A 23,287-nucleotide genomic window follows, 5' to 3' on the forward strand; every position below is an offset into this window, starting at 1 on the left:
ATCTTTGATCCTCATTGAAGAACAATGTAAAAGCAAAAGCTGGAGCAGTTAGTATAAACACCATACCTGTATATCTGCAGCCCCCCAGAGAAGCAGAAGAAAAACAACAGGAAAGGTAATCATTATTTTACTTTTCAGAAAGTGGAATTGTTCCTATGTCTTTTAGATGGCTTTACAGGGAAATGTTGCCTGCATTAATGATTTAAAGCTAAGTCTGCCTGCACAGTACACAATTAATGAGCCTGTATTACTCAACAGAACTGCCCTTCCTTTGTTAAACTATTCATGAACTCTTGGGTGACTGGCTGAAGGTTCATGATAGACTTTTAAAAAAAGTATCATAATTGTTGTTAAGGTAACAAACCCCTCTTGTTGAAATCTGCTCTCACAGATTTAGCATAGGTAATTTTGTATGCATTCTATATTAAAAGATAGAGAAGTAAGCTTCATGGTTGGTCAGCTTTGCAAAGAATGTTCCCATGAGCTCAGAGCATAAACAAAAGTTGCCCATCCACGTACTATAATGAAAAACATACCTGATACTCCCCACCTCCAAGATCTCTGACAGTAACAAAGCCATGCTGAGGAAAAAGATCCACTTGATATCTTTCCACCCATCCGTACGGTTGCCTCCAGTGCAGTGAAAAGGACTGTGATGAAATATTGAAGGCTCTAAGCCCTATAGGCTGTTCAGGCTCTTTATAAAAGACACAATTCTACATTACAAATGGATACTTTTATACAGATCTGTTATTTTGACATCGCGTATTATTAATAACTAAAATAGGTTCTTATTATTACAGAAAGTTGTAATTAATTAAGTCTGGAAAATGTACATTTCCAGACCAGCTCTTATTAAGCATACATTTTATTTGCATTTGTGAAGAGAAGTGGCACATTGGGATAATTTCTTAGTCCTAAATACACATTTCGATGCTCAAATCAACATTAGATTGCAAGCTCTTTGGGACAGACAGTTATGCTTAATGGTAGTGAGATACCTGATTATAGTTCTAATATGTAGTAGTATAAGTATTATTTAACTCATGTAATGTCAGAAAGACTTGCAGAGAGACAGATACAAACACAGAGAAAGCACAGCACAGTGTATGTATTTGCAATAGCTGCTGTAGATTTGGGGAAATTAAATATATAAATAAGAGTAGATACAAACAAAAATAAATATAAAAGAAGTTCAGTAGAAATTGTTACAATAAATACATCTCCATATTCAGACGGTAAAAAATGTTTTCAAAAGAGATATAAATAATGTAAATACTGTATTACAGAACTTTTATAAGAAACTCAATGTTATCAATAAAACATTTTAGGATTGTTTGTTTTTACAATATTTTACATAATACATTTTAGAGTGTTTTATAATAGTCTAAATAAACAAAACATTAAAAAAAATGTAAAATAAACTACGAGGGCCAGACCCCAAATATCTTAATTATATTCAAAGCATTCAGATGAATCTGCAATAAGAAAAAAGCAGCCTATGGTAGCTCAACAGGTTAGTGGCAATATACCTATAACTAAAGCCCTCTGCTTGTGTATCATTTCTATCAGTTGTACTTTAAGATACAGTATCTTTATAACCATGTTCAATATACTGTAGAATTAAAAGACATTTTTTAATCTGATAGGAAAGCAGTAAGCAATATAAGCAATCTTCCTGTTTAAAATGCTTTTAAAGGATATATCTATATTTCAACATGCATCTATATTTCTATATTTCATACATCTATATGTCAACATGGATGTGCAGTATTTCTGCCTGTCAAACACACTGTTTAAACAACTGACATTAAGATGTAAAGGTGGATATAACCATTTAAATAATTTAGATTAGCTTGGGCTATTGTTTCAGTCTAGACTCTGCCTGTAGTTACATGTTGATGCTAAGGGCAAGGGTTTCAAGCCAATGGCAGCCAACGCAGGATCGCACTGGATCCCAGAATTCCCTGATATCGAATCGCACTGGATCTCTGAATTCGCAGGATCGCGCAGGATCGCACTGGATCCCTGAATTAACCCCCCCACCCTCCCCCCATACACACACACCCCACACTAAATTGGAACTCCTCATCACACCAGAGATTTTCTACATATACGCATTCCATAAAAATCATATTTTAACAATTTTGTAGGCCATTCAAAATTCAGGAATGGATATTTTTATTTTTACAGTTGATTATGTTGGGAAAGTATGTGTTTGTCTGCAGAGTTTGTTTATAGCTGCAGTTTCTGTCTATCTAGTGTGTGTGTGTGTGTGTGTGTGTGTGTGTGTGTGTGTGTGTGTGTCTGCTGCTGCAGTGTGTGTGTGTGTGTGTGTCTGCTGCAGAGTGTTTTTGTGCTCTGCAGAGTTTGTGTGTGTGTGTGTGTGTCTGCTGCAGAGTTTGTGTGTGTGTGTGCAGCTGCAGAGTTTGTGTGTGTGTGGCTGCTGCAGTGTGTGTGTGTGTCTAGCTGCAGAGTTTGTGAGTGTCTGCTGCAGAGTGTGTGTGTCTGCTGCAGAGTGTGTGTGTCTGCTGCAGAGCTTGTGTGTGTGTCTGCTGCAGAGTTTGCGTGTAGCTGCAGAATTTATTTGTGTGTATGTAGCTGCAGAGTTTGTGTGTGTGTGTGTGTGTGTAGCTGCAGAGTTTGTGTGTGTGTGCAGTTGCAGAATTTGTGTGTGTGTAACTGCAGCGTGTGTGTGTGCAGCTGCAGAGTTTGTGTGTGTGTAACTGCAGCGTGTGTGTATGTAGTGCTGAAGTGTGTGTGGTGCTGTTGTGTTGTATGTGTGTGTAACAGCAGCAGCAACAGAGTTTGGATGTAGCTACAGAATTTGTGTGTAGCAACAGTTTGTGTTGTGTGTGTGTGCGTGTGGCTGTTGTTTGTGTGTAGAGCTATAGTGCATGTGTGTGGGAGGGGCGGCAGTGTGTGGATATAGATAGCTGCACTGTAAGTGTGTATAGAGGTGCTTTAATGTATTTACCATTTTATTTTAATAAAAAATCTATATAACTATATAAAAGTATCTATTATTTATGAAAAAATCCTACATTTAGCCTGTAATAATCCCCTCAGAACAGAGCATTACTGGCCAATAATGCCCTGGCTGGCGTCGCCTCGGGCCTTCAACTCTTCCAGCCAGGGCATTATTGGCCAGTAATGCCCTGTTCTGAGGGGATTATTACTTAAATATTTTAAAATTGTCCACAGTGATATTTCATCTCCTGCAGTGCAAAGCTTTACAATGTTAACAATATAGAAATAATTTATTAAACAATATATATATATTGCATAGATATCACTGTGGACTATTTTACAATATTCTTTATATATATATCTAGGTCTAAGACATGTGAATGTGCTCACAAGTGATATTCTTTATTGGCTATATGCTAACGGTGGAGGTTTTTTGTTGCCTTTTTCACCCACCATAACTTAAAATGTATATACATATATATTTATAGTCAAAAGGGACATGAAGCTGCCTGTGATTTCCTTCAGGAAACCTGCCCTTAATATTAGAGTCCAGTACAAGCTCTGATTACAATCTAGCGTGCTAAAGTCACAATCATAGATAATGAGCATGCTACAATATCTTGTCATCACATGCACACTGAAAAGATCCTGTGACACATACTTAACTACAGATTAGATGGTTTGTATGCTAATTACTTTTAATTGTGTGCTAAAAGAAAACTGAAACACATTTTGGCATTGGTGTGATGTTGACTCATCAAATGAAACACTACAAAATAATAACAGATTCCACATATGTTGGAAATAGTACATGTATTTGCAGTATCCCGATCGCATTGTTTACTTACTTTTTCTTAATACTTTAAATTTGAAAGAAATAGGAAGGCATTTAAGAAAATGACAACATCACTAACAAGAGAAGAGAAAAAAGTCCTGGAGCCATGTAAAATACAGCTAACAGCATCATAATTACTCGATTTGAGAAGAAGTGACATTGTGGTTATGCCATCACACAGAATCATACAATGTGTTATGACTAAGTTGGATGAAAATCCAAAGTTCCTCGCTCTCTCTACGGTTTGGCCTACAGTATGAAATCCCGATCTTAAAGTGCCATATTTAAGTGTGGTGTTATTACTGGAGTTTGAACTGAGTTTGGACTGGATTTGGAACTGTAAACTCTTCACATTCAACTCATCAGTCTACACCTTCAAAAGAATAAAAGCAACATGATTTTCAATCACCAACACAGGGTCCTCAACTCTACACTGCATTACTGCCCTTGCACTGCTATTCTGGTATCATCAACTGCCAATTCTTCCTTCACTTTCATATTCCTTCCCATGGAAAAACACTGCCTGACTTTTCTCCCTCCCCCTTCTTTCTGCAGGTGTTCGTCATCTATCGACCACTTAACTTTACATGCTCCCCTTTAACCTTTCTATCAGACTTTAAATCCTGGCTTTCCTTGTGCTCTTCTCTGGCACTACTGCCTTCCTCCTGGGTGACTTTAACTGCCACATTGATGATCCATGGGTTGCCTGGATCTTTTGCTTGCTCTCTTTAAACTTTGCCTCAGTGTATGGACTACTTCCAGTATACACACGGGTGGCCACTGTTTAGACTAGGGCTGTCAAACATACGCATTCGGCCCACAGACCAGGTACCGGAACATGAGGGGAGAGCTGGTGTGGGGGAGGGGCCTGCACGGTCTCTTTCACGCTGCTACCATACTTGACTGCAGCAGCAACTCTCGCGAGGCTTCCCGGGCCAATAAGAGTTCCCGAATAGCCTTTGTGTGGGATCCTCCTGCAGTCGGGTGCGGTAGCAGCATGGAAGAGGCAGTACACACCCCTTCTCCACACCAGCTCTCTCCTCATGCTGCCTCACCCAGTAAGAGTGTGAGCGGGGGAATATTAAGTGTGAGGGGGGGATTTTAAGTGTGAGGGGATTATTAAGTGTGAGGGGGAATTTTAAGTGTGAGGGAGGTATTAAGAGTGTGAGAGGGGAATATTAAGTGTTGGTGGAAATAAGTGTGAGGCAGGGATATAAGTGTAAGGGTAGATGTTAAGTATGAGGGGGATATTACGAGTGTCTGGGGGGTAGGTATTATGAGTGTATGGGGACTATTAGTGTAAGGGGTGAATATTAAGTGGGAGGGAATATTAAGTATGAGCTGGGAGAATATTAAGTGTTAGGGGTGGATATTAAATGTGAGGGTAGAGTATTACGTGTGAGGGTGATATTACGAGTGTGTAGGGGTTGGTATTATGTGTGAGGGGGTAATATTAAGTGTGTGGGGGGATATTAAGCATGAGAGAGGAATATTAAGTGCTTGGGAATATTAAGTGTGAAGGGATGATATTAAGTTTGAGGAGGGAATATTAAATGTGAAGGGGATATTAAGTGTAAGGGGTTTTAAGAGTTTGTGGGGTATTGTATTGTATGTCTTTATTTATATAGCTCCATTAATGTACATAGCGCTTCACAGTAGTAACAGATAATATAAATAACAGATCATGGGAATAAGTGCTTTAGACATAAAAGTAACATTAAGGAAGAGGAGTCCCTGCCCCGAGGAGCTTGCAGTCTAATTAACCGTGGGTGGGGAATAATAAGTGTGAGGCGGGATATTAAGCATGAGGGGGATATTAAGTTTGAGGGAGGGATATTAAGTTTGAGGGGGTATTAAGAGTGTTTGGGGTAGGTATTAATAGTGTGTTGGGGGTATTAAGTGTGAAGGTGGAATATATGTGTGAGGGGGGAATATTAAGTGTAAGGGGGGATATTGTGTTAGGGAGATATTGTGTGAGGTGGGATATTATAAATAAAGATATACATACATCATAATGTCTCTCAATTAATTAAAATCTGGATTAAGAATGTACTTCCTCATAAAAGCCTGTTAGTATCCTCCTACTGTTTTTTCTCTCTCACTTCTATGGCTTTGTCCCCTTTTGCGCTTGGGCCAGGTACCCAGTGGTCACTGCGGCATGTGCTGTGGCCTGTGCGCCCCAAAGCACAGCCCTCTATTGGGCAGGCCCCAGTGGTCATGTGTGTATGGGCGCGCACAGCGCTGTGACATGTACGGGGGCCGTAGCCTAAGGCTGTTTCAGCGGATATAGAATAAGCTTCTACAGGGCTGTTTTTTGGCTGGAATTCTCCATTGAAGTAATGTGGAATTTGGGCTGCAAATTACCTAAATTCGGTCACTTTGGGAAGTTATAATATAAGCCCCTTAGTGTTATACACCATGCGCTTAAAGTACTGTACATGTAACCTTATCATATCTGTCTATCTCATGTAAATCACAGATTGTACTGTATTCCCATTGTTTCCAGTTTGGGCTTTAACAATTGCTCTTGTATCAGTGCTGTACAGACCTGTTTTTCTCATGTTGTATGTCACACAGAAAACATAACAAATAACATAATAAAATAAGAAGAAACAATTTGCACAAACCTGCTACTATCTCAACATATGCAAGAACTCCTTCAACCCTTCCTCCGATCCTCTGAACTGTGACATTGTACATGGCACCAGGAGTTAAATCTGACACAGTATAGCCTGCGAGCAGGTTAGAAACATTATATTCTCTTACAAATGTGTTATTTGAGAGTAATATTCTATAATGCGTAAAGCTGCTTGTGGTTGGATCCCATGTTAAAGTTGCAGAAGAAGTATTTATGAAGTTTACAGTAAGCCCACATATTCCAGGAGGTTCTAGAAAGAAAGAAAAAAAGAAGAAAAGATGTACAAAAAGACAATATATTACATCTACTAGAACCTAAATAATGTCATGACATTTTCCCCCACAATGCTCATAATGTAACCTTTGCATGATTCTGCATGGGAACTAATCTGGGCTCTGAAATTTCTCTTCACAATTGTTTAGGGAGATTTTAGAAGACAAAGAAAAACACGGTAATATAAACTCATACAAATTTTTGATACATTACTGTAAATACATAACTGAACTGGGGTAAACGGTTAATATCTCAATATTGTTTATGAATACATTGCACCACTAACTTTCTTTATTTCAATGCAAAGGTATGTATGTAAATGTAATTAGATATCCCAATATACAGACACCCTGCTCTCTATCAATAGTCCAGACATCTCTCACCTTCCTTCTAATCACTGATCCATTAAAATGTCCTTTTTTGCATTTCAATGTTACACTGACAGCAGAGGCAGATTGGAGGTGAAATGTGGCCGGGGCAATGCACTACCTGTCGCCCCTAATTCTGTGACGGTGCATTGTCATGGCAACGTCGATGGGGGTGGGCCGATCTGGAAAAGGTAAGTCTGACAGAGGTCCCGCTCTCACCCCCTGGCAATCAGTTTCATTGTTGTGGAGAAGAGCGCGGGGCCTCAGTAACTGCGATGCACTGGCCCACAGCACCACACCCGCAGGCAGGCTGTGGGATGGCGTTGCGGGTTTGCTTCGTGCCAGTGCTGTGGGTGTGCTATGGGCGTGCTATGGCAAGCCTGAATGCCCAGTACTGTTTCCATCACACTAATTAACATCTATATATCAACTCTTACTATATGAGCTTTAAATAAATATGCCATGCTATGTCAGTAACAATTTGCCTGGACGTGGTCCTGAAAGCTTGCACTCTTTATAAACAATAGTTGGCCGTTTAAGGTATCACTGTTTCATTAGAAAAGCCTTTTTTTCTGTCTGGTTATAAAATAATATTTATGACCAACAATATAGTAATTAATACCTTCTATTAATATTTGTAACACGATTAATAATATCATATATTTCATGTTTTCCACACTCGACGACCTACGGAGGGATGAGATCTATAGAAACCAGAGGTGTGTGCAAAACAGTCCAAAACACTAGCAACATTTTAAGCGTTTCTATCCCAAATTTAATTCCCTGCAAATCATGTTACCAAGTCTGAAATGGCAAAAAATTTCACCAAGTTAGTAAGAGTTCCCCGAAATATCGCCAGTGAGCGAAACAAAGTGTGTGTGTCCTGCTTATAGTCTCAGCATTAAGCGAATCTAGTGATTTTTGAGAATTTCACAAGTGAATCTAGAGATTTTAGAGAATTTAGAAAATTAGCATATAAAAAAATAGCAATGCACATTGACTTAATGATTTAGGCTATGGCCTCATTGCGTGCGACGGTGTGCCTGGAGGCGCTCGTTCCCTGCATCCGAGGACTTCAGATCACTCATGATTGGGAGGTGTGGTGGGGGCACGGTGGGGTGCGGCCATGACATGGCAAATGCTTGGCCACCGCGCCAAAGACAAAAATCTTGTGCAGGCACGTGGCGGCAGTGACTGGGGCCGGCCTCTTAGACGGCCGTATCTTGTTTGTGCCGTGCACGCCATAGCGCACGCGGCCACAAGGCCTTATAAATCACTTGCCAACTGACGCAAACACAGCTTGCGCATTGGTTTACTAAAGCTTCACACATTTCTGACAGAAACATGTACATACGTATGCAGCAATGTTGGTTTTCAGAAATACTTCATTCACTTACTTGTAGTTACTATTTTCTCTATGGGGACACTGCGATCTACCCCTCTTATTGTCTGAACTTGAAATCGGTACTCCACCCCAGGTGTAAGGTTTTTCACTATTGCTCCATTAGTAGTTGCTGTTATCTTGAACAGTGTTCCTCTATTGGTAGGTTGGTAGGTTAGCTGTCAAAACATTTTGAGGAAGATACACTTTATGAATACTAAACCAAATGCCACAGGCATAAATGTTTCTGAAAACACACATTTCATGTAAAAGATGGGCTTTATGGCAGTAATCCCAAGGACTGGTCTAACCAACAGAAAATACATTCATGTAGACTCATAACTTTCTGAGCACTGTGTGACATATAATAATAATAATAATAATAATAACTTTATTTCCTATAGCACTTTTCTCCCAATGGGACTCAAAGCGCTTCACAATTACAGTACTGTGCATGGTACGCAGCACACAGTATTTTTACAGATACAGTCCCTTCCCAGATAAGCTTACAATCTATACCTGAGGCATAGGGAGATAAAGTGACATACCCAAGGTCACAGGAAACGGACACTGGGAATTGAATCAGGTACAACACACATCTAGAGTGAGGTATTTTTTGGAATTCTTTGACCTCTGAGACATAGGGTTCTCTATTCAATTGATTCCGTGCGCTGAAGTATATTCTCTTTTCATCTATACTTTATACACATATGGGAATTGAAGACTCCCTTTTAATATACATCAGCAACAGGCATCATTCCTTTTATTGAAAAAGGTGAACAAAAGAAAAGTGCGCAACAACAATCTATATATAAATAACGTGATAAGTGTGATCAATTAAAAAGGTGACCTTGTGTATAATTTGAAAAGTATGGAGCGTCTGCAGCTGTGACACCAGGGATGGCTCTGGTCCCCCCTATATGCACACAAAAAAACAAGAAACACAGCGCTTCTCATATGGGAATTGAAGACTCCCTTTTAATATACATCAGCAACAGGCATCATTCCTTTTATATAGTGAAAACAAAAAACATTACTACCATTGTTGCAAGCTCATTTAGCGCCATATTTTTTCCTTTCAATCTATACCTGAGGCACAGGGAGATAAAGTGACTTACCCAAGGTCACAGGAAACGGACACTGGGAATTGAATCAGGTTCCCCTTATATACAGTCAGTATTTTTACTCAATGAGCCGCTCCTCCCAGGAGAAGTTTCATTTAATTAATGTATTACATTAAATATAATTGTAGCAAGGTACTGCAGCTATAGGTCCTGGATCCTTATTTTGTTGAAGGAGAAAAATTAGCATATAGCTGAATGAATGAAAGACAGGTAAAGTACGTCTGTAACCCCAAAATTTGCAGCCTCGTTGCTTAAGGAATACAGATATAGGGGCCTGTACTATAAGCCTCGATAAGCCACTTATCAAAGCCTTTTCGCCAAAAAGGCCTACTGCTATTCAGTAAGCCTCGATAAGCCTTTTTCTGCATTTTTTTTTCTAAATAAAAAAAAAATCTCCAGTTGTACCGCGATAAGCCACTTATCTGCAGTTTCTCACATTCGTGCAATCGTAGTAGCCTCGAGTAGGTTATCAGGGCTAATTGAGGCTCTAGAATGGCGATTTCCTCTTAAAATCCTCCCGCTAGGAAACGTTGGCGTGAAGGTCGGGAGAACCTGCCGATAAGGCGGCGAAAGAGGACTTAGAAAACAAAATGCATTTTTTTTCTGCATCAGATACATGCCGGGAGTCTCCGGAGCTGATACACATTAATATCAGCACATGAATCCCATGCAATAAAAATGCATTTACAGGCATCTTCATTACCTTAGCGGCTAACCACGAAGGCAATAAAAGGGTTAACTACCAGTGCCATATTTATTGTGGGTAGCGGGGGTGGGTGAAGGTGATATTTGACCCTTGGTGGGTGTTTAGGCCTTGCGGGGGGTTGCGGGAGGAGTTAACCCCATTCATTACCTTAGCAGTTAATACCGCTAAGGTAATGAAGGGGTTAACCTGTGACAGGGTTGCTTGCAATATTGTGGAAGTTAAATGCATGTTTGCTTTCTGGCATCAAGTGCACCACTTTTCTTTCTTTCTGTTTCTGTCTTTTTTTTGCTGGGCCCAGCGATCTCTTTTTGTTTCCTTTATCTGAAACTTTACTAACCTTTAATGTGGTGTCCTGAGGTCAGCCAGTATAATGCAGGTATAGTTAATGTTAAACACAGTTTGATGTTACACAGCCATGGGCAGTCTCTGTTAAAAAGGAAAAGGGTGTTTCCTTCCTGCATACCATCCAGGGTGGATTATACCATGGTATGGAGGGGGGGATATTAAAGTAAGTGATACTGAATGTCATTTATTTTGCAGAGTACAGACATGCATGGGATGTTTGTAGAAGGTACTGTTTTTGGGGCTTGCTATAGAAAATTGTATGTTGTGTGAAGTGTATTATGTTTGCTAATTGTGTAAGTTTTGGGAGACAACTCCCCTGTGTGGTTTACGTTATTTGGTTTTGTCCTAATTAATCAGTAATAAAAGGGAGGGGGTTTCTTTTCCTGGGGTCTTCTGCACTTCTTGTTGCTGCTATGTGATAGGAGGTTGTCCCTGCTGCACGCCTTGTTGTTGCTATTTGATATGAGGATATCTGTGGAACTTCAGTGAAAGGATGCAGATATTGCTGGCTACTCTGTGGCTGGAGACATCACGCTGGGAGAACTGGTTGTTGTACACCTGAATGTGGAATACCCAATAAAAAGGTCAAGAGAACAGCAAAAGCCTCTTTCATTCTTCCCAGGGTCTGATGCTGCTGCTTCTTTAAATAAAGGCTGGGACGCAACCTTTCACATAACCCCACCCGCTACCACACGGTAGACCTAAACATCCATGCTTGGGTCTACTACCCCCCTTCACCCAATCCCTCTACCCACAATAAACACAAATACACACAAGAGAACATGAAAAAATACAATCTAATGGCCCCTAACCTCTTAATCACCTTAGTGATTAATAACCACAATAGTAATTAAGGGGTTTACCCACCTTCCCCCACTACCCACCCGGGAGGCCTAACCACCCACAAAAGGGCCGCTATACCCACCCTCTACCCATTGATTGGCACCGTTGTATATCATACCCATGATAAGCCACTATAGCAGTCAATGGCCAGCCTATTAATACAATCAAGCACAACAATCAAAGAAATAAACAAGCACCTAAACGCCAAAACAATAATAGAACTAAAAAGCCTCAACTTCACATCAATAAAATTATTCTAACACCAAAACCGCCATAGAATACAAATTGTAGTATACCAAAATAATAGAATACAATTAAAGAAACACCTAACAACAAAACAAATCAAGAAATAAAACTGCTAGCCAATCTACAAATGTACTAAAAAAACAGCTATCAAATTCCAAACAATTTAATCAAAACAATAAACAGAAATAGAAAAAATACCAATCATTACAAAACAAGCATTTGCCAAAAAAAAAAAGCAGTGCCTGTCACTGTATTTATCTGTACCGGGGCACAGATTAATACATTGGCAGTCAATGGGCAATGAAAAACATAAAAATAAATAAATACAATCCAAAAACTTGAAAAAAGACATTTACATGCATTCAATATTTTACTTACCTTTAGAAGTCTTCACCCTCCGAATCCCGGCGTTTCATGAAGCTCTCGACCCGCGACGTCATCACCCGCAATCCGTCTTCATCCTCCTTGAAAAACAGCATCAGGTACAAAAATCTTCTTTCTTCTATCTTCTATCTTCTTCTGTCATTGTTTTCTTCTTTTCTTTAATCTTCTATCTACTTTCTTTCAATCCAAAACCCCATGTTAAATCCACAATGGATGTTGTCCCGTTGTCTTCTTGAGCTAAAATGAGACGGAACAGGCCTTATATAGGGCCTGTGACGTCACATTTTATGGTCAGATAGTGCAGCTCCAATCCGATTGAACGCGGTATCAAGTGCCTTCCTCTTTTTTTTTTTTAAGGATGTTACTTCATCTCCAAGGGAGTTACTTCACATCCTTAAAACCACATGGCTATATCACATGGTATTACAGCCAATGGGATTGAAGACAATCCCATTGGTTGCTGTACCATGTGATATGTTACATTAGTTTAAAAGATGTGACATCCTTTTTAAGGGGTTAGGGGCCAATAGATTGTATTTTTTCATGTATTCTTGCTGGCAACGGAGGGCATGTACCTGGAGTATGCTGACGAGGATGCCCTGATGATTGCAGGGGTAAGTAGAAAGTTTTATTTAATTTATTTATGCTGGCTGGCTAATGTTAGATTTTGAATTGGCAAATGAGTCGTTATCCATATGTGCATAATAGTTATATTGCCCATTACTGTACTGTATGTGTTGGGGTGAAGGGGGGGGGTTGGGGTAGAGGAGGTGGGTAGTAGGGTTGTTGTGTGTATTTTTGTTTATTGTGGGTACAGGGATTGGGTGAAGGGGATAGTAGCCCCAAGGATGGATGTTTAGGCTTACCGTGTGGTAGAGGGAGGCTTTAACCCCTTCATTACTATAGCAGTTTTAACTGCAAAGGTAATGAATGGTTAGCTCCACCCGCAAACCCCCCCCCCCCCCACGCAAGGCCTAAACACCCACCAGGGGCCAAATACCACCTTCTCCCACCCTCGCTACCTACAATAAACATGGCACTTGTAGTTAACCCCTTCATTGCTTTAACGGTAAGCCACTAAGGTAATGAAGTTGCCTCTCTCGCCGCCTTCTCAGCAGGTTCTCCCCAGCTTCACACCAACTTTTCCTGGCGTGAGGATTTTGGGAGAAATTCGCCATTTTAGATCCGCGATTAGCCTCGATAAACTAATCGAGGTTACTAGAATTGCATACGTTTCAGAACCTGGCGATAAATGGTTTATCGCTGCTCTGTTTTAGATGGCTGGAAAAAAAATCGGATTCATGCAGAATAGCAGTAGACATTTTGGCCGAAAAGGCCTCGATAAGTGGCTTATCGGGATTTATAGAATAGGCCCCAATGTGTTTGATTGTGCCACTCGCGTAGTCACAAGTGCGGTCACTCTAAGCATGGATGTATCCTAAGTCTTGCTACATCTGTAGCTCAATGGTAATGTCACTGCCTTGTCATTGTCTTTGAACCTAGGTTGAATCCCTTTGTCAGCTCTCTTCTGCAAATCACTCCCTGTTCCTCAAGCTTAGATTGTATGTTCTTCTGGGCAAGGGTTCACTGTGCCTGAACATTTTCTATGTACAGTGACCTATACATTGTCAGTGCTTTATAAGAACATACAAATATTATATTATTATTAGACAAATATTATTATAGTCTAATATGTTTCCCTCAGTGGTATTGTTGCAGCAAATATGGTTCCTGATCATGAGTCTGTATATAGCAGTTTAGACTCCAGAAATGCATTTATGTTCCTGGTTAGGAGGGTCAGGCATTCCTTCTCCTTGGAGACTGCTATTTGCTTCCACTATTCATCCTCCTTGCCAGCTTACTGCATGAGATAAGAAGGCTGTAAGGTGAAAAGGCCAACAGCATCAAAGGCTCATTGATCAGTTTTATGGATTCACACAATTTTAAATCCATTTCAGACTTACTTGATTTATCATGTTGATTGTTTAGGTTGTGTTGCTTCACTCCAAAAAATGAGTACTTGCTTTTTAAAGTTGCAATTTCATCTACTGTATATTCTATATAAACATATTAATGTTATGATATGCTTAGCTATTTCAACGTGGGATTTCCTTGGTCACCACTGACTTTTGGAGCCATGTCCCACGGTAACAAGAGGTAGGCTTTATTTATAATAATATAAGATTGGACCGATACAGATGGGATTTCACATTTAGATTAAAATATCAACTCCAGGTATATAGCCAATTCTAGGTACATTGTAGAGTAAATTACATCATGGCCCAGATTTACTAAGAGGTGCTGAATCACAAGACACCATACAGCCCAATCATCTGCCGTAGTCAAATACTTGTGTTGTAAGGTGTCTTATGGTGCAATAAAGAGTCTTATATGGGACCATATTTACTAAATTAAGCCTAATACAGTATATGATAATTAGAGATCTATGGCCCAGATCCACAAAATGGTGCTAAGCTTTAGCACATCTTTATTTCCATTTATTTGAATGGGAGAAAAGGCGTTCTAAAGCTTAGCACCCTTTTGTGGATCTGGGTCTAAGTACAGTAGGTAGCAGGAGTCAGAAATATGACAGCATTCATATTCAGGCTGCCAGTGATTCCACAACCAAAAGGAAGTATCCTGTTAATGTGCCCACCTATATGGTATGGCTCATCCTTTTCTCTTTAGGTTATTCTGATACAGTGTCAGCTACTAAACCACTGATCAGGAAGACGCTGAGTATGTTACTGCTGATTGAAATCACTGTAGGTCGTGGGGACATTTGTGTTTGTAGGTCCAGACACTGTAATATTTAGGTATCCCAAATTCTAATCCAATTTAAGCAATTTACTAGCAATGCTGGAAACACAGTTCAGCTCACTTTACAAGTAGATAGACAGTAGCTTTAATTTATGTCTATCATTAAGTATCATTTTTTCCTAGTAAAGAATGTGAGGAATTGAGGAATATAACATTTGGCATATTAAAATTATTCAAATGGTGAAATCTTATATGTGACTAATGTTTTAACCAGGATGTATATGTTAGGAGTGGGTGGGAGGTTACACCGTTCCTTGAAATCTGGATATATTGAACGGTATAAATGAGTAAGTATAAATTGATTTAAAAATGATGGAACTCAAGGAATCAAAAGAAGAAATCATGCAGTTGGAAGCTTTAAAACATAAAATACTTTAACAAATATTCTCCTGAGAATTCTTATGTTTAATTAATTAATAACATTATTAGACCGTAAGTAATTTGGGCCACAGACACTTTTCTCTCAATGTTACATTTATGTCTTGATACACTTATCTCGTCTACTGTACATTCTATTCCTTGAATTATTACTGTTTGGAACAAAATCATAACGCACATAAAAATAAATGATACATATATACAGATGTAGCAGGACTTACTGTCTCTAGAGTCGCGGCTGAAAAAGCAAAAAGCTGCGCAACAACGACTAAGGGGTCTATGCAGTAAGCAGCGAAAAAATGCATTAGCCAGTTTTGCAATTAGCCATGTTTTTGGCGTGTTAAACTCGCTGTATGCTGTAAGGGCCGAATCCCTGGCGAATGAATGCGCCACCACCATTTGATAAAATGGCTTGTAACCGGTGGCGAGACGGCTGCCTGGCGAGAAGCTGCCGAGAAGCTGTCCCCTGCCGAGATCTGTCTGCAGCAGAGAGAGATCCGCCGCTCTCTCTGCGTAAAGTTCGGCATATTAAAAATTATTTTATAAACCATTTATATTCATAGTGTACATGTGCAGGGGGTCTCCGGAGCTGAACCGCGTTGGTTTCAGGTCCGGGGACTCCCTGCTTCCCGAGATACAGGTCCCTTTATGAGGTGCCGGTATTCCTCTGCATTTAAAGGTCCCGATCACGTGACCGCGGAATGTAAACAAAGCAGAGGGATACCGGCACCCCATAAAGGGGCCTGTATCTCGGGAAGCAGGGGGTCCCCGAACCTAAAACCAAAGCGGTTCAGCTCCGGAGACCCTCTGCACATCTACACTATGAATAAAACACACATATCAATAAACACTCATTCCTTACCTTTGCGGCTATCTGCTATGGTAACGAAGCAGCATGAATATATTTTTACTAATACTGTACAGTGAGCAGGGGGTCCCCTGAGCTGAACCGCATTGCTTTGTGGACCAGGGACCCCCTGCTTTGCGAGTTACAGGCCCCGGTATGTGTGATCGGGTGGGCAGTGTTGCCGCCATGTTTATAGCGTCCCATACGCTACGTGCCCGCAATAAATATGGCGTCGACACTGTAACCGATGCCCCAAACTGGGGCCTGTAACTCGGGAAGCAGGGGGTCTCTGAGCCACAAATCAATGCGGTTCAGCTCAGGGGACCCCCTGCTCCCGCACAATATTTTTAAAATACATTAATGCTGCTTCATTACCATAGCGGATAGCCGCTAATGCAATGAAGGGGTTAACGCATAATAGTATGTTTATTGGGGACAATTGCCCCCAATAAACATTGCAATACACAACATACAATACAGTAATGGCCAACATTACTATTATCCACAAATGGATAATAGTGCAGTTGTCCATTTAAAATACATACAGAACAATAAATATATTAAATACATATAGCACTCACCCATGTCCGGCTGCCACGATGAAGGCCATCCTCATCTTCATCCTGCTAATGCCCCATCCGCTTCTGCAAAACAGACACAAGAATAAAAACATCCAATGTAATGTCCCCTAACCCCTTAATCACAGTAGCGGTTATTAACCGCTACAGTCATCAAGGGGTTAACCCACCATCACCCACATACCCTCCCCCACTACACCCCCACCCCGTGAGGCCTAACCACCCTCACTCACTACCCACAAGGGAGGCCTACCACATACCCTTGGGGCCAATACCCCCTCCCCCCACCCCAACACATACAGTACAATAATGTGCCAAATAACTATTATCCAGATAGGGATAATACATTATTTGACCATTATTTAACACATTAACTAGCATAGTAAAATAAAGAAAATTCTACTGACCTCATCAATAAGAAGGCCCCATCGCCAGCATCATCCTTGTGGTCCGTTGCCAAAAGAATACATAGCCAATACATTGCAATGACATTCACATATCAATGAACCCCTTAATCACCATCTCGGATACTAACTGCAAAGGTAATTAAGGGGTTAAGCCATCCTGGCCACATACCACCCTTCACACCTTCCTTTGTACAGTGGCTTCATCATGAACAAAAAAAATAAAAATAAAAGAAACAAAAAAAAAATTTAAAAAAATAATATATATATATATATATATATATATATATATATATATATATATATATATATATATATATATATATATTATTTTTTTTAATTTTTTTTTTGTTTCTTTTATTTTTATTTTATTTGTTCATGATGAAGCCACTGTATATATATACACATACACACACATGATGAACCAATATACAAATACAGTAAATGTGTCAGGGTTAACAAAAACAGGCTCCAATAAAAATACCACTTATCCATAACATCCTCAATGAAATACAATGCAATTTCCTAAACAAATCAAATGTAATCATCCAATCTAAAGCATCAAATGCCAATCCAAAGCCTCAAATGCCACTTAAAACATTGCATTTACATTGTATACATGCTGCATAAAATGTAAGCTACATGTAGACGCTGCAAATCATTGTATGTCTAGAGAGATATATACATACAGGGTAAGAAATGATAGTGTTTTAAAAGCTTGCTTTGCACTATTTTAAATGATTGTGGCTATGCAGCCATGCATAGATGTGTGTTCAATGTATTATATAATTAGATAGATGTAATTTTTGGGCTTCTATGCTGTACTTTAGTTCAAGGTTAGGCTTGCTTTTGTATATTGTAATTTTTGGTGTCCTATTTTGTATGATGGTAACTTGTTCTCTTTGACGGTTGCTATAGTTAATTGTGTAATTGGTATGGATGCTATTTTAATTGTTTTGGGATGTAATTAATGTATGCTAATTGATTGATGGTAACTTTTTTGGATTGCATTGTACAGTTCTTTTGATGTAATGCTATTTTATTTGGAATATTGTATTGTTAACATTGATTTGCAGCGTCTACATGTAGCTTACATTTTATGCAGCATGTATACAATGTAAATGCAATGTTTTAAGTGGCATTTGAAGCTTTGGATTGGCATTTGATGCTTTAGATTGGATGATTACATTTGATTTGTTTAGGAAATTGCATTGTATTTTCATTGAGGATGTTATGGATAAGTGGTATTTTTATTGGAGCATGTTTTTGTTAACCCTGACACATTTATTTGTATATTGGTTCATCATGTGTGTGTGTGTATATATATACAGTGTTCGACAAACCTATACATTTGCTCGCCCCGGGCGAGTGGATTTAACCCCCGGGCGAGTAAATATTGGCCCAAGCAGCACACGTTTGGTACTAGGTGGCGAGTAGATTTTTTTGTGTGGCGAGTAGATTTTTTGGTGATTTGTCAACCACTGTATATATATATATATTTATTTTTTTATTTTATATAAATATATATATATATATATATATATAAGTAATACGATACCGTATGAGCGAATATCAGAGGCAGCACTCCACAAGGTTGTCAAAAAAGTATTGTATTCAGTGAGACATAAAATTGGTTTTTATGTCTCACTGAATACAATACTTTTTTGACAACCTTGTGGAGTGCTGCCTCTGATATTCGCTCATACGGTATCGTATTACTTATTTGATTCATATAGGATTTGCACCCACCCTTATCTACCTGACGGAGTGCCTTGTTCAATCTATTCACTATATATATATATATATATATATATTATATATATATACATATATATATATATATATATATATATATATATATATATATATATATAATATATATATATATTTTTTTTTGTTTCTTTTATTTTTATTTATTTTTTCATGATGAAGCCACTGTACAAAGGAATGTGTGAAGGGTGGGTATGTGGCCAGGATGGCTTAACCCCTTAATTACCTTTGCGGTTAGTATCCGAGAAGGTGATTAAGGGGTTCATTGATATGTGAATGTCATTGCAATGTATTGGCTATGTATTCTTTTGGCAACGGACAACAAGGATGATGCTGGCGACGGGGCCTTCTTATTGATGAAGTCAGTAGAATTTTCTTTATTTTACTATGCTAGTTAATGTGTTAAATAATGGCCAAATAATGTATTATCCCTATCTGGATAATAGTTATTTTGCACATTATTGTACTGTATGTGTTGGGGTGGGGGAGGGGGGTATTGGCCCCAAGGGTATGTGGTAGGCCTCCCTTGAGGGTAGTGGGTGAGGGTGGTTAGGTCTCACGGGGTGGGGGAGGGTATGTGGGTGATGGTGGGTTAACCCCTTAATGACTGTAGTGGTTATTAACCGCTACGGTGATTAAGGGGTTAGGGGACATTACATTGGAAGTTTTTATTCTTGTGTCTGTTTTGCAGAAGAGGATGGGGCATGGGCAGGATGAAGATGAGGATGGCCTTCATCGTGGCAGCCGGACATGGGTGAGTGCTATATGTATTTAATGTATTTATTGTTCTGTATGTATTTTAAATGGACACATGCACTATTATCCATTTGTGGATAATAGTCATTGTGCCCATTACTATACTGTATGTTAGGGGGGTATAGGTGTTGTTGGTGTAATATATATATATATATATATATATATATATATATATATATATATATATAAATGAAAAAAGAAAAAAGGAACCCGTATGGGAGCACTCAGGTATGCAGAATAACAAATAGGCATTTTATTAATTGACACAGTGCAAAAAATGGAAAACAGTACAGGATTAAAAACACTTAATAAAGGCTAGGACCCCTGTCACGGGTACTACCCATGGAAACACTTATGCAAGGCTAGGGAATAACTCAATAGTATCAGCCCTAATAACATGAGAATGGATAGTGACTCAAAAGACACATGAATAGACCAGGTGAGTCATAACAGGTTAATGGGTTCACAGGCACCTATACAATGCACAGGATAATACGTTCTAAGCAACAATGAAGTGACAGGTCAAAATATAAATGACAATCTCAAGCCATCATAAATCCACTGCAGCATGCAGGCATTTAAACCAATACCGACAGCACAAATAAATCACTGAGGGAAAAAGGTAACGTGATGAGAGAAAGTCACTTTGTGTTTAGAACAAATGAGTATGTAAGTAGCATGTATGGGAAACAGCCTAGTGATGAACTCCTAATAGATAACCCTGTGTGTATTGTCTGAGTCTAGGATGGAAATAGAGTGTCACAGTCCAAAAGATTAGATTGCAGCAGTGTAGAGTAGCATAGTTACGTGGACATCTGTCAGGGGTCCTGCCTAGCACCCCCACTCCGACGCGTTTCGTCCAGAGACTAAAGCTTGGAGTGGTGAGGGAGCTAGGGCAGAGAACTGTTTATATAGGCTTGAATTTCGCGCCAAAAAGAGAACAGCAGCGGCAGCTGCAAATGTGTAATTTAATTTCATGCGGCAAAACATTTCCGCGTGTCAGTATGGCACGCATATCAGTGCGATGAGTCATGGCTTGGTCTGTATGTGTGATCCACGCATGCGCGGCAAATAAACCCAGCCTGCTGTATCAGAGTCCATTACGCGCGATGCTATGTGTTGCGCATGCGCAGCGTGTCACCTCTCCCTGCTATTGCGTGTCAGCTTGAGCCGCTAATCGCGCATGCGCGATAGACACTTATACACTGCCTGTGCGTGTCGGCATGAAACGCAGACAACTGTGTCGGTAAGTGGGAGTGCCCTTAATGTTGTATGAACAGCAATTGCAGGAAAACACTATAAAGACAGGCGAGAGAGGGCCAGAGTACCAGTTAGTCCCATAGGACATAATACATGTGCCATGCATAGAGCGCTATACAAAAGCACTGTGGCAACAAAAGGAAGTAAGATTGCACATAAATTCAATTGACCCTGAGTATCAGGTTATTAACAGGATGGAGGTGCTGCTTCCAGCTTGATGACAATACTGTTAATACACAGACTCTGTACCATTGCTATAGAACATCAGAAGCATTCCATGGGGTCATGTTACAGTATACTTAATGCCCTAAGTCATAGAGCCAACAGTTTTTAAGTATGTAGACAAGTCGGAAATGGGTAAGAAGAATATATCTCAGATATATTGTCACAGACGGATTCAGGAACACAGAGTCCAAAATTTAGCATTTGAATCTATAAAGTCCAAAGCTCATCCCAGAGGACCAGAGATGTGTGAGTGGTAATTCCTCCAAAAGAGGCAAAGGTTAATGAGTCATGGCATCCATGTTGTATATCAAATAAAGAGATGAGTTCCTTCCATAATGGGATGTTTGATTTATTGCATCTCGATGATTCGTGTACCCATAATTCTTGTTTACAGAGGGCAGGAGCGTCAGTTCCAGGTTGAACCTAGATCGTTGGTTCATGGAATGCTTATTTTCTGGATTTTCCAACTCCTAAGGTCGATGTAATTCCTGGTCAAGAAATTCTCAACAATGAACCACCCAAGTGCCTTTCCGCCGCTTACTGCATGATGCCCTAATCCTGCTTCTCTTTTTGTGAATTATTAAATCCCATACTATTTCACAAATGTATGTATTACTCAAAATATACAGTATCTCAATCTTATGTGTGCTTGCAGAGATCTTCCATCAGATGATTACATGATAGTATTGTGATAGGATTTAAAATTTATTAACAAACCAAATGGAGCAGGAATAACTACTATTGAATTTGCATTTCTACTAAAACAAGATACATGTAACCCGCATTGGGCCCTTTTTTTGTAAGCTCCAATAAAGCGGATACTGTGGTATCGCATGGAAAGCCCCGTCGACTTCAGTGAGACTTTCCGTGCGACACCGCGGGATCGGTGACTCGCAGCTTACTGAATAAGGGTTCTTTTGAGGGGCTGTGGTGACTCGCAGCTACTGAATAAGGGTTCTTGTGAGGGGCTGTGGATACTCGCGGCTACTGAATAAGGGTTCTTGTGAGGGGCTGTGGTGACTCGCAGCTTACTGAATACGGGTTCTTGTGAGCGGCTGTGGTGACTCGCAGCTACTGAATAAGGGTTCTTGTGAGGGGCTGTGGTGACTCGCAGCTACTGAATAAGGGTTCTTGTGAGGGGCTGTGGTGACTCGCAGCTACTGAATACGGGTTCTTGTGAGGGGCTGTGGTGACTCGCAGCTACTGAATAAGGGTTCTTGTGAGGGGCTGTGGTGACTCGGAGCTACTGAATACGGGTTCTTGTGAGGGGCTGTGGTGACTCGCAGCTACTGAATAAGGGTTCTTGTGAGGGGCTGTGGTGACCCGCAGCTTACTGAATAAGGGTTCTTGTGAGGGGCTGTGGTGACTCGCAGATTACTGAATAAGGGTTCTTGTGAGGGGCTGTGGTGACTCGCAGCTTCTGAATAAGGGTTCTTATGAGGGGCTGTGGTGACTCGGAGCTTACTGAATACGGGTTCTTGTGAGGGGCTGTGGTGACTCGCAGCTACTGAATAAGGGTTCTTGTGAGGGGCTGTGGTGACTCGCAGCTACTGAATAAGGGTTCTTGTGAGGGGCTGTGGTGACTCACAGCTACTGAATAAGGGTTCTTGTGAGGGGCTGCGGTGACACGCAGCTTACTGAATAAGGGTTCTTGTGAGGGGCTGTGGTGACCCGCAGCTTACTGAATACGGGTTCTTGTGAGGGGCTGTGGTGACTCGCAGCTACTGAATAAGGGATCTTGTGAAGGGCTGTGGAGACTCGGAGCTACTGAATAAGGGTTCTTGTGAGGGGCTGTGGTGACTCGCAGCTACTGAATAAGGGTTCTTGTGAGGGGCTGTGGTGACTCGCAGCTACTGAATACGGGTTCTTGTGAGGGGCTGTGGTGACTCGCAGCTACTGAATAAGGGTTCCTGTGAGGAGCTGTGGTGACTCGCAGCTACTGAATACGGGTTCTTGTGAGGGGCTGTGGTGACTCGCAGCTAATGAATAAGGGTTCTTGTGAGGGGCTCTGGTGACTCGCAGCTACTGAATAAGGGATCTTGTGAGGGGCTGTGGTGACTCGCAGCTTACTGAATAAGGGTTCTTGTGAGGGGCTGTGGTGACTCGCAGCTTACTGAATAAGGGTTCTTGTGAGGG

At 40.3% G+C, this 23,287-nt stretch overlaps 1 protein-coding gene across 3 annotated transcripts in view; it reads right to left on the bottom strand.

Annotated features, from left to right (window-relative positions):
- PTPRQ (protein tyrosine phosphatase receptor type Q) overlaps nt 1-23,287 on the bottom strand; it is a 363,399-nt gene that overhangs the window by 279,250 nt on the left and 60,862 nt on the right. For all 3 annotated transcript variants that reach the window (XM_075600515.1, XM_075600513.1, XM_075600514.1), the window contains 3 exons: nt 8,482-8,644; nt 6,433-6,693; nt 537-697 (listed from right to left, as the gene is read on the bottom strand). In XM_075600515.1, coding sequence (XP_075456630.1) covers nt 537-697; nt 6,433-6,693; nt 8,482-8,644 — 585 coding nt within the window. The remainder of the gene's footprint in view (nt 1-536; nt 698-6,432; nt 6,694-8,481; nt 8,645-23,287) is intronic.

The sequence above is a fragment of the Ascaphus truei genome, chromosome 5, assembly GCF_040206685.1.
Source record: "Ascaphus truei isolate aAscTru1 chromosome 5, aAscTru1.hap1, whole genome shotgun sequence".
Lineage (NCBI taxonomy): Eukaryota > Metazoa > Chordata > Amphibia > Anura > Ascaphidae > Ascaphus > Ascaphus truei.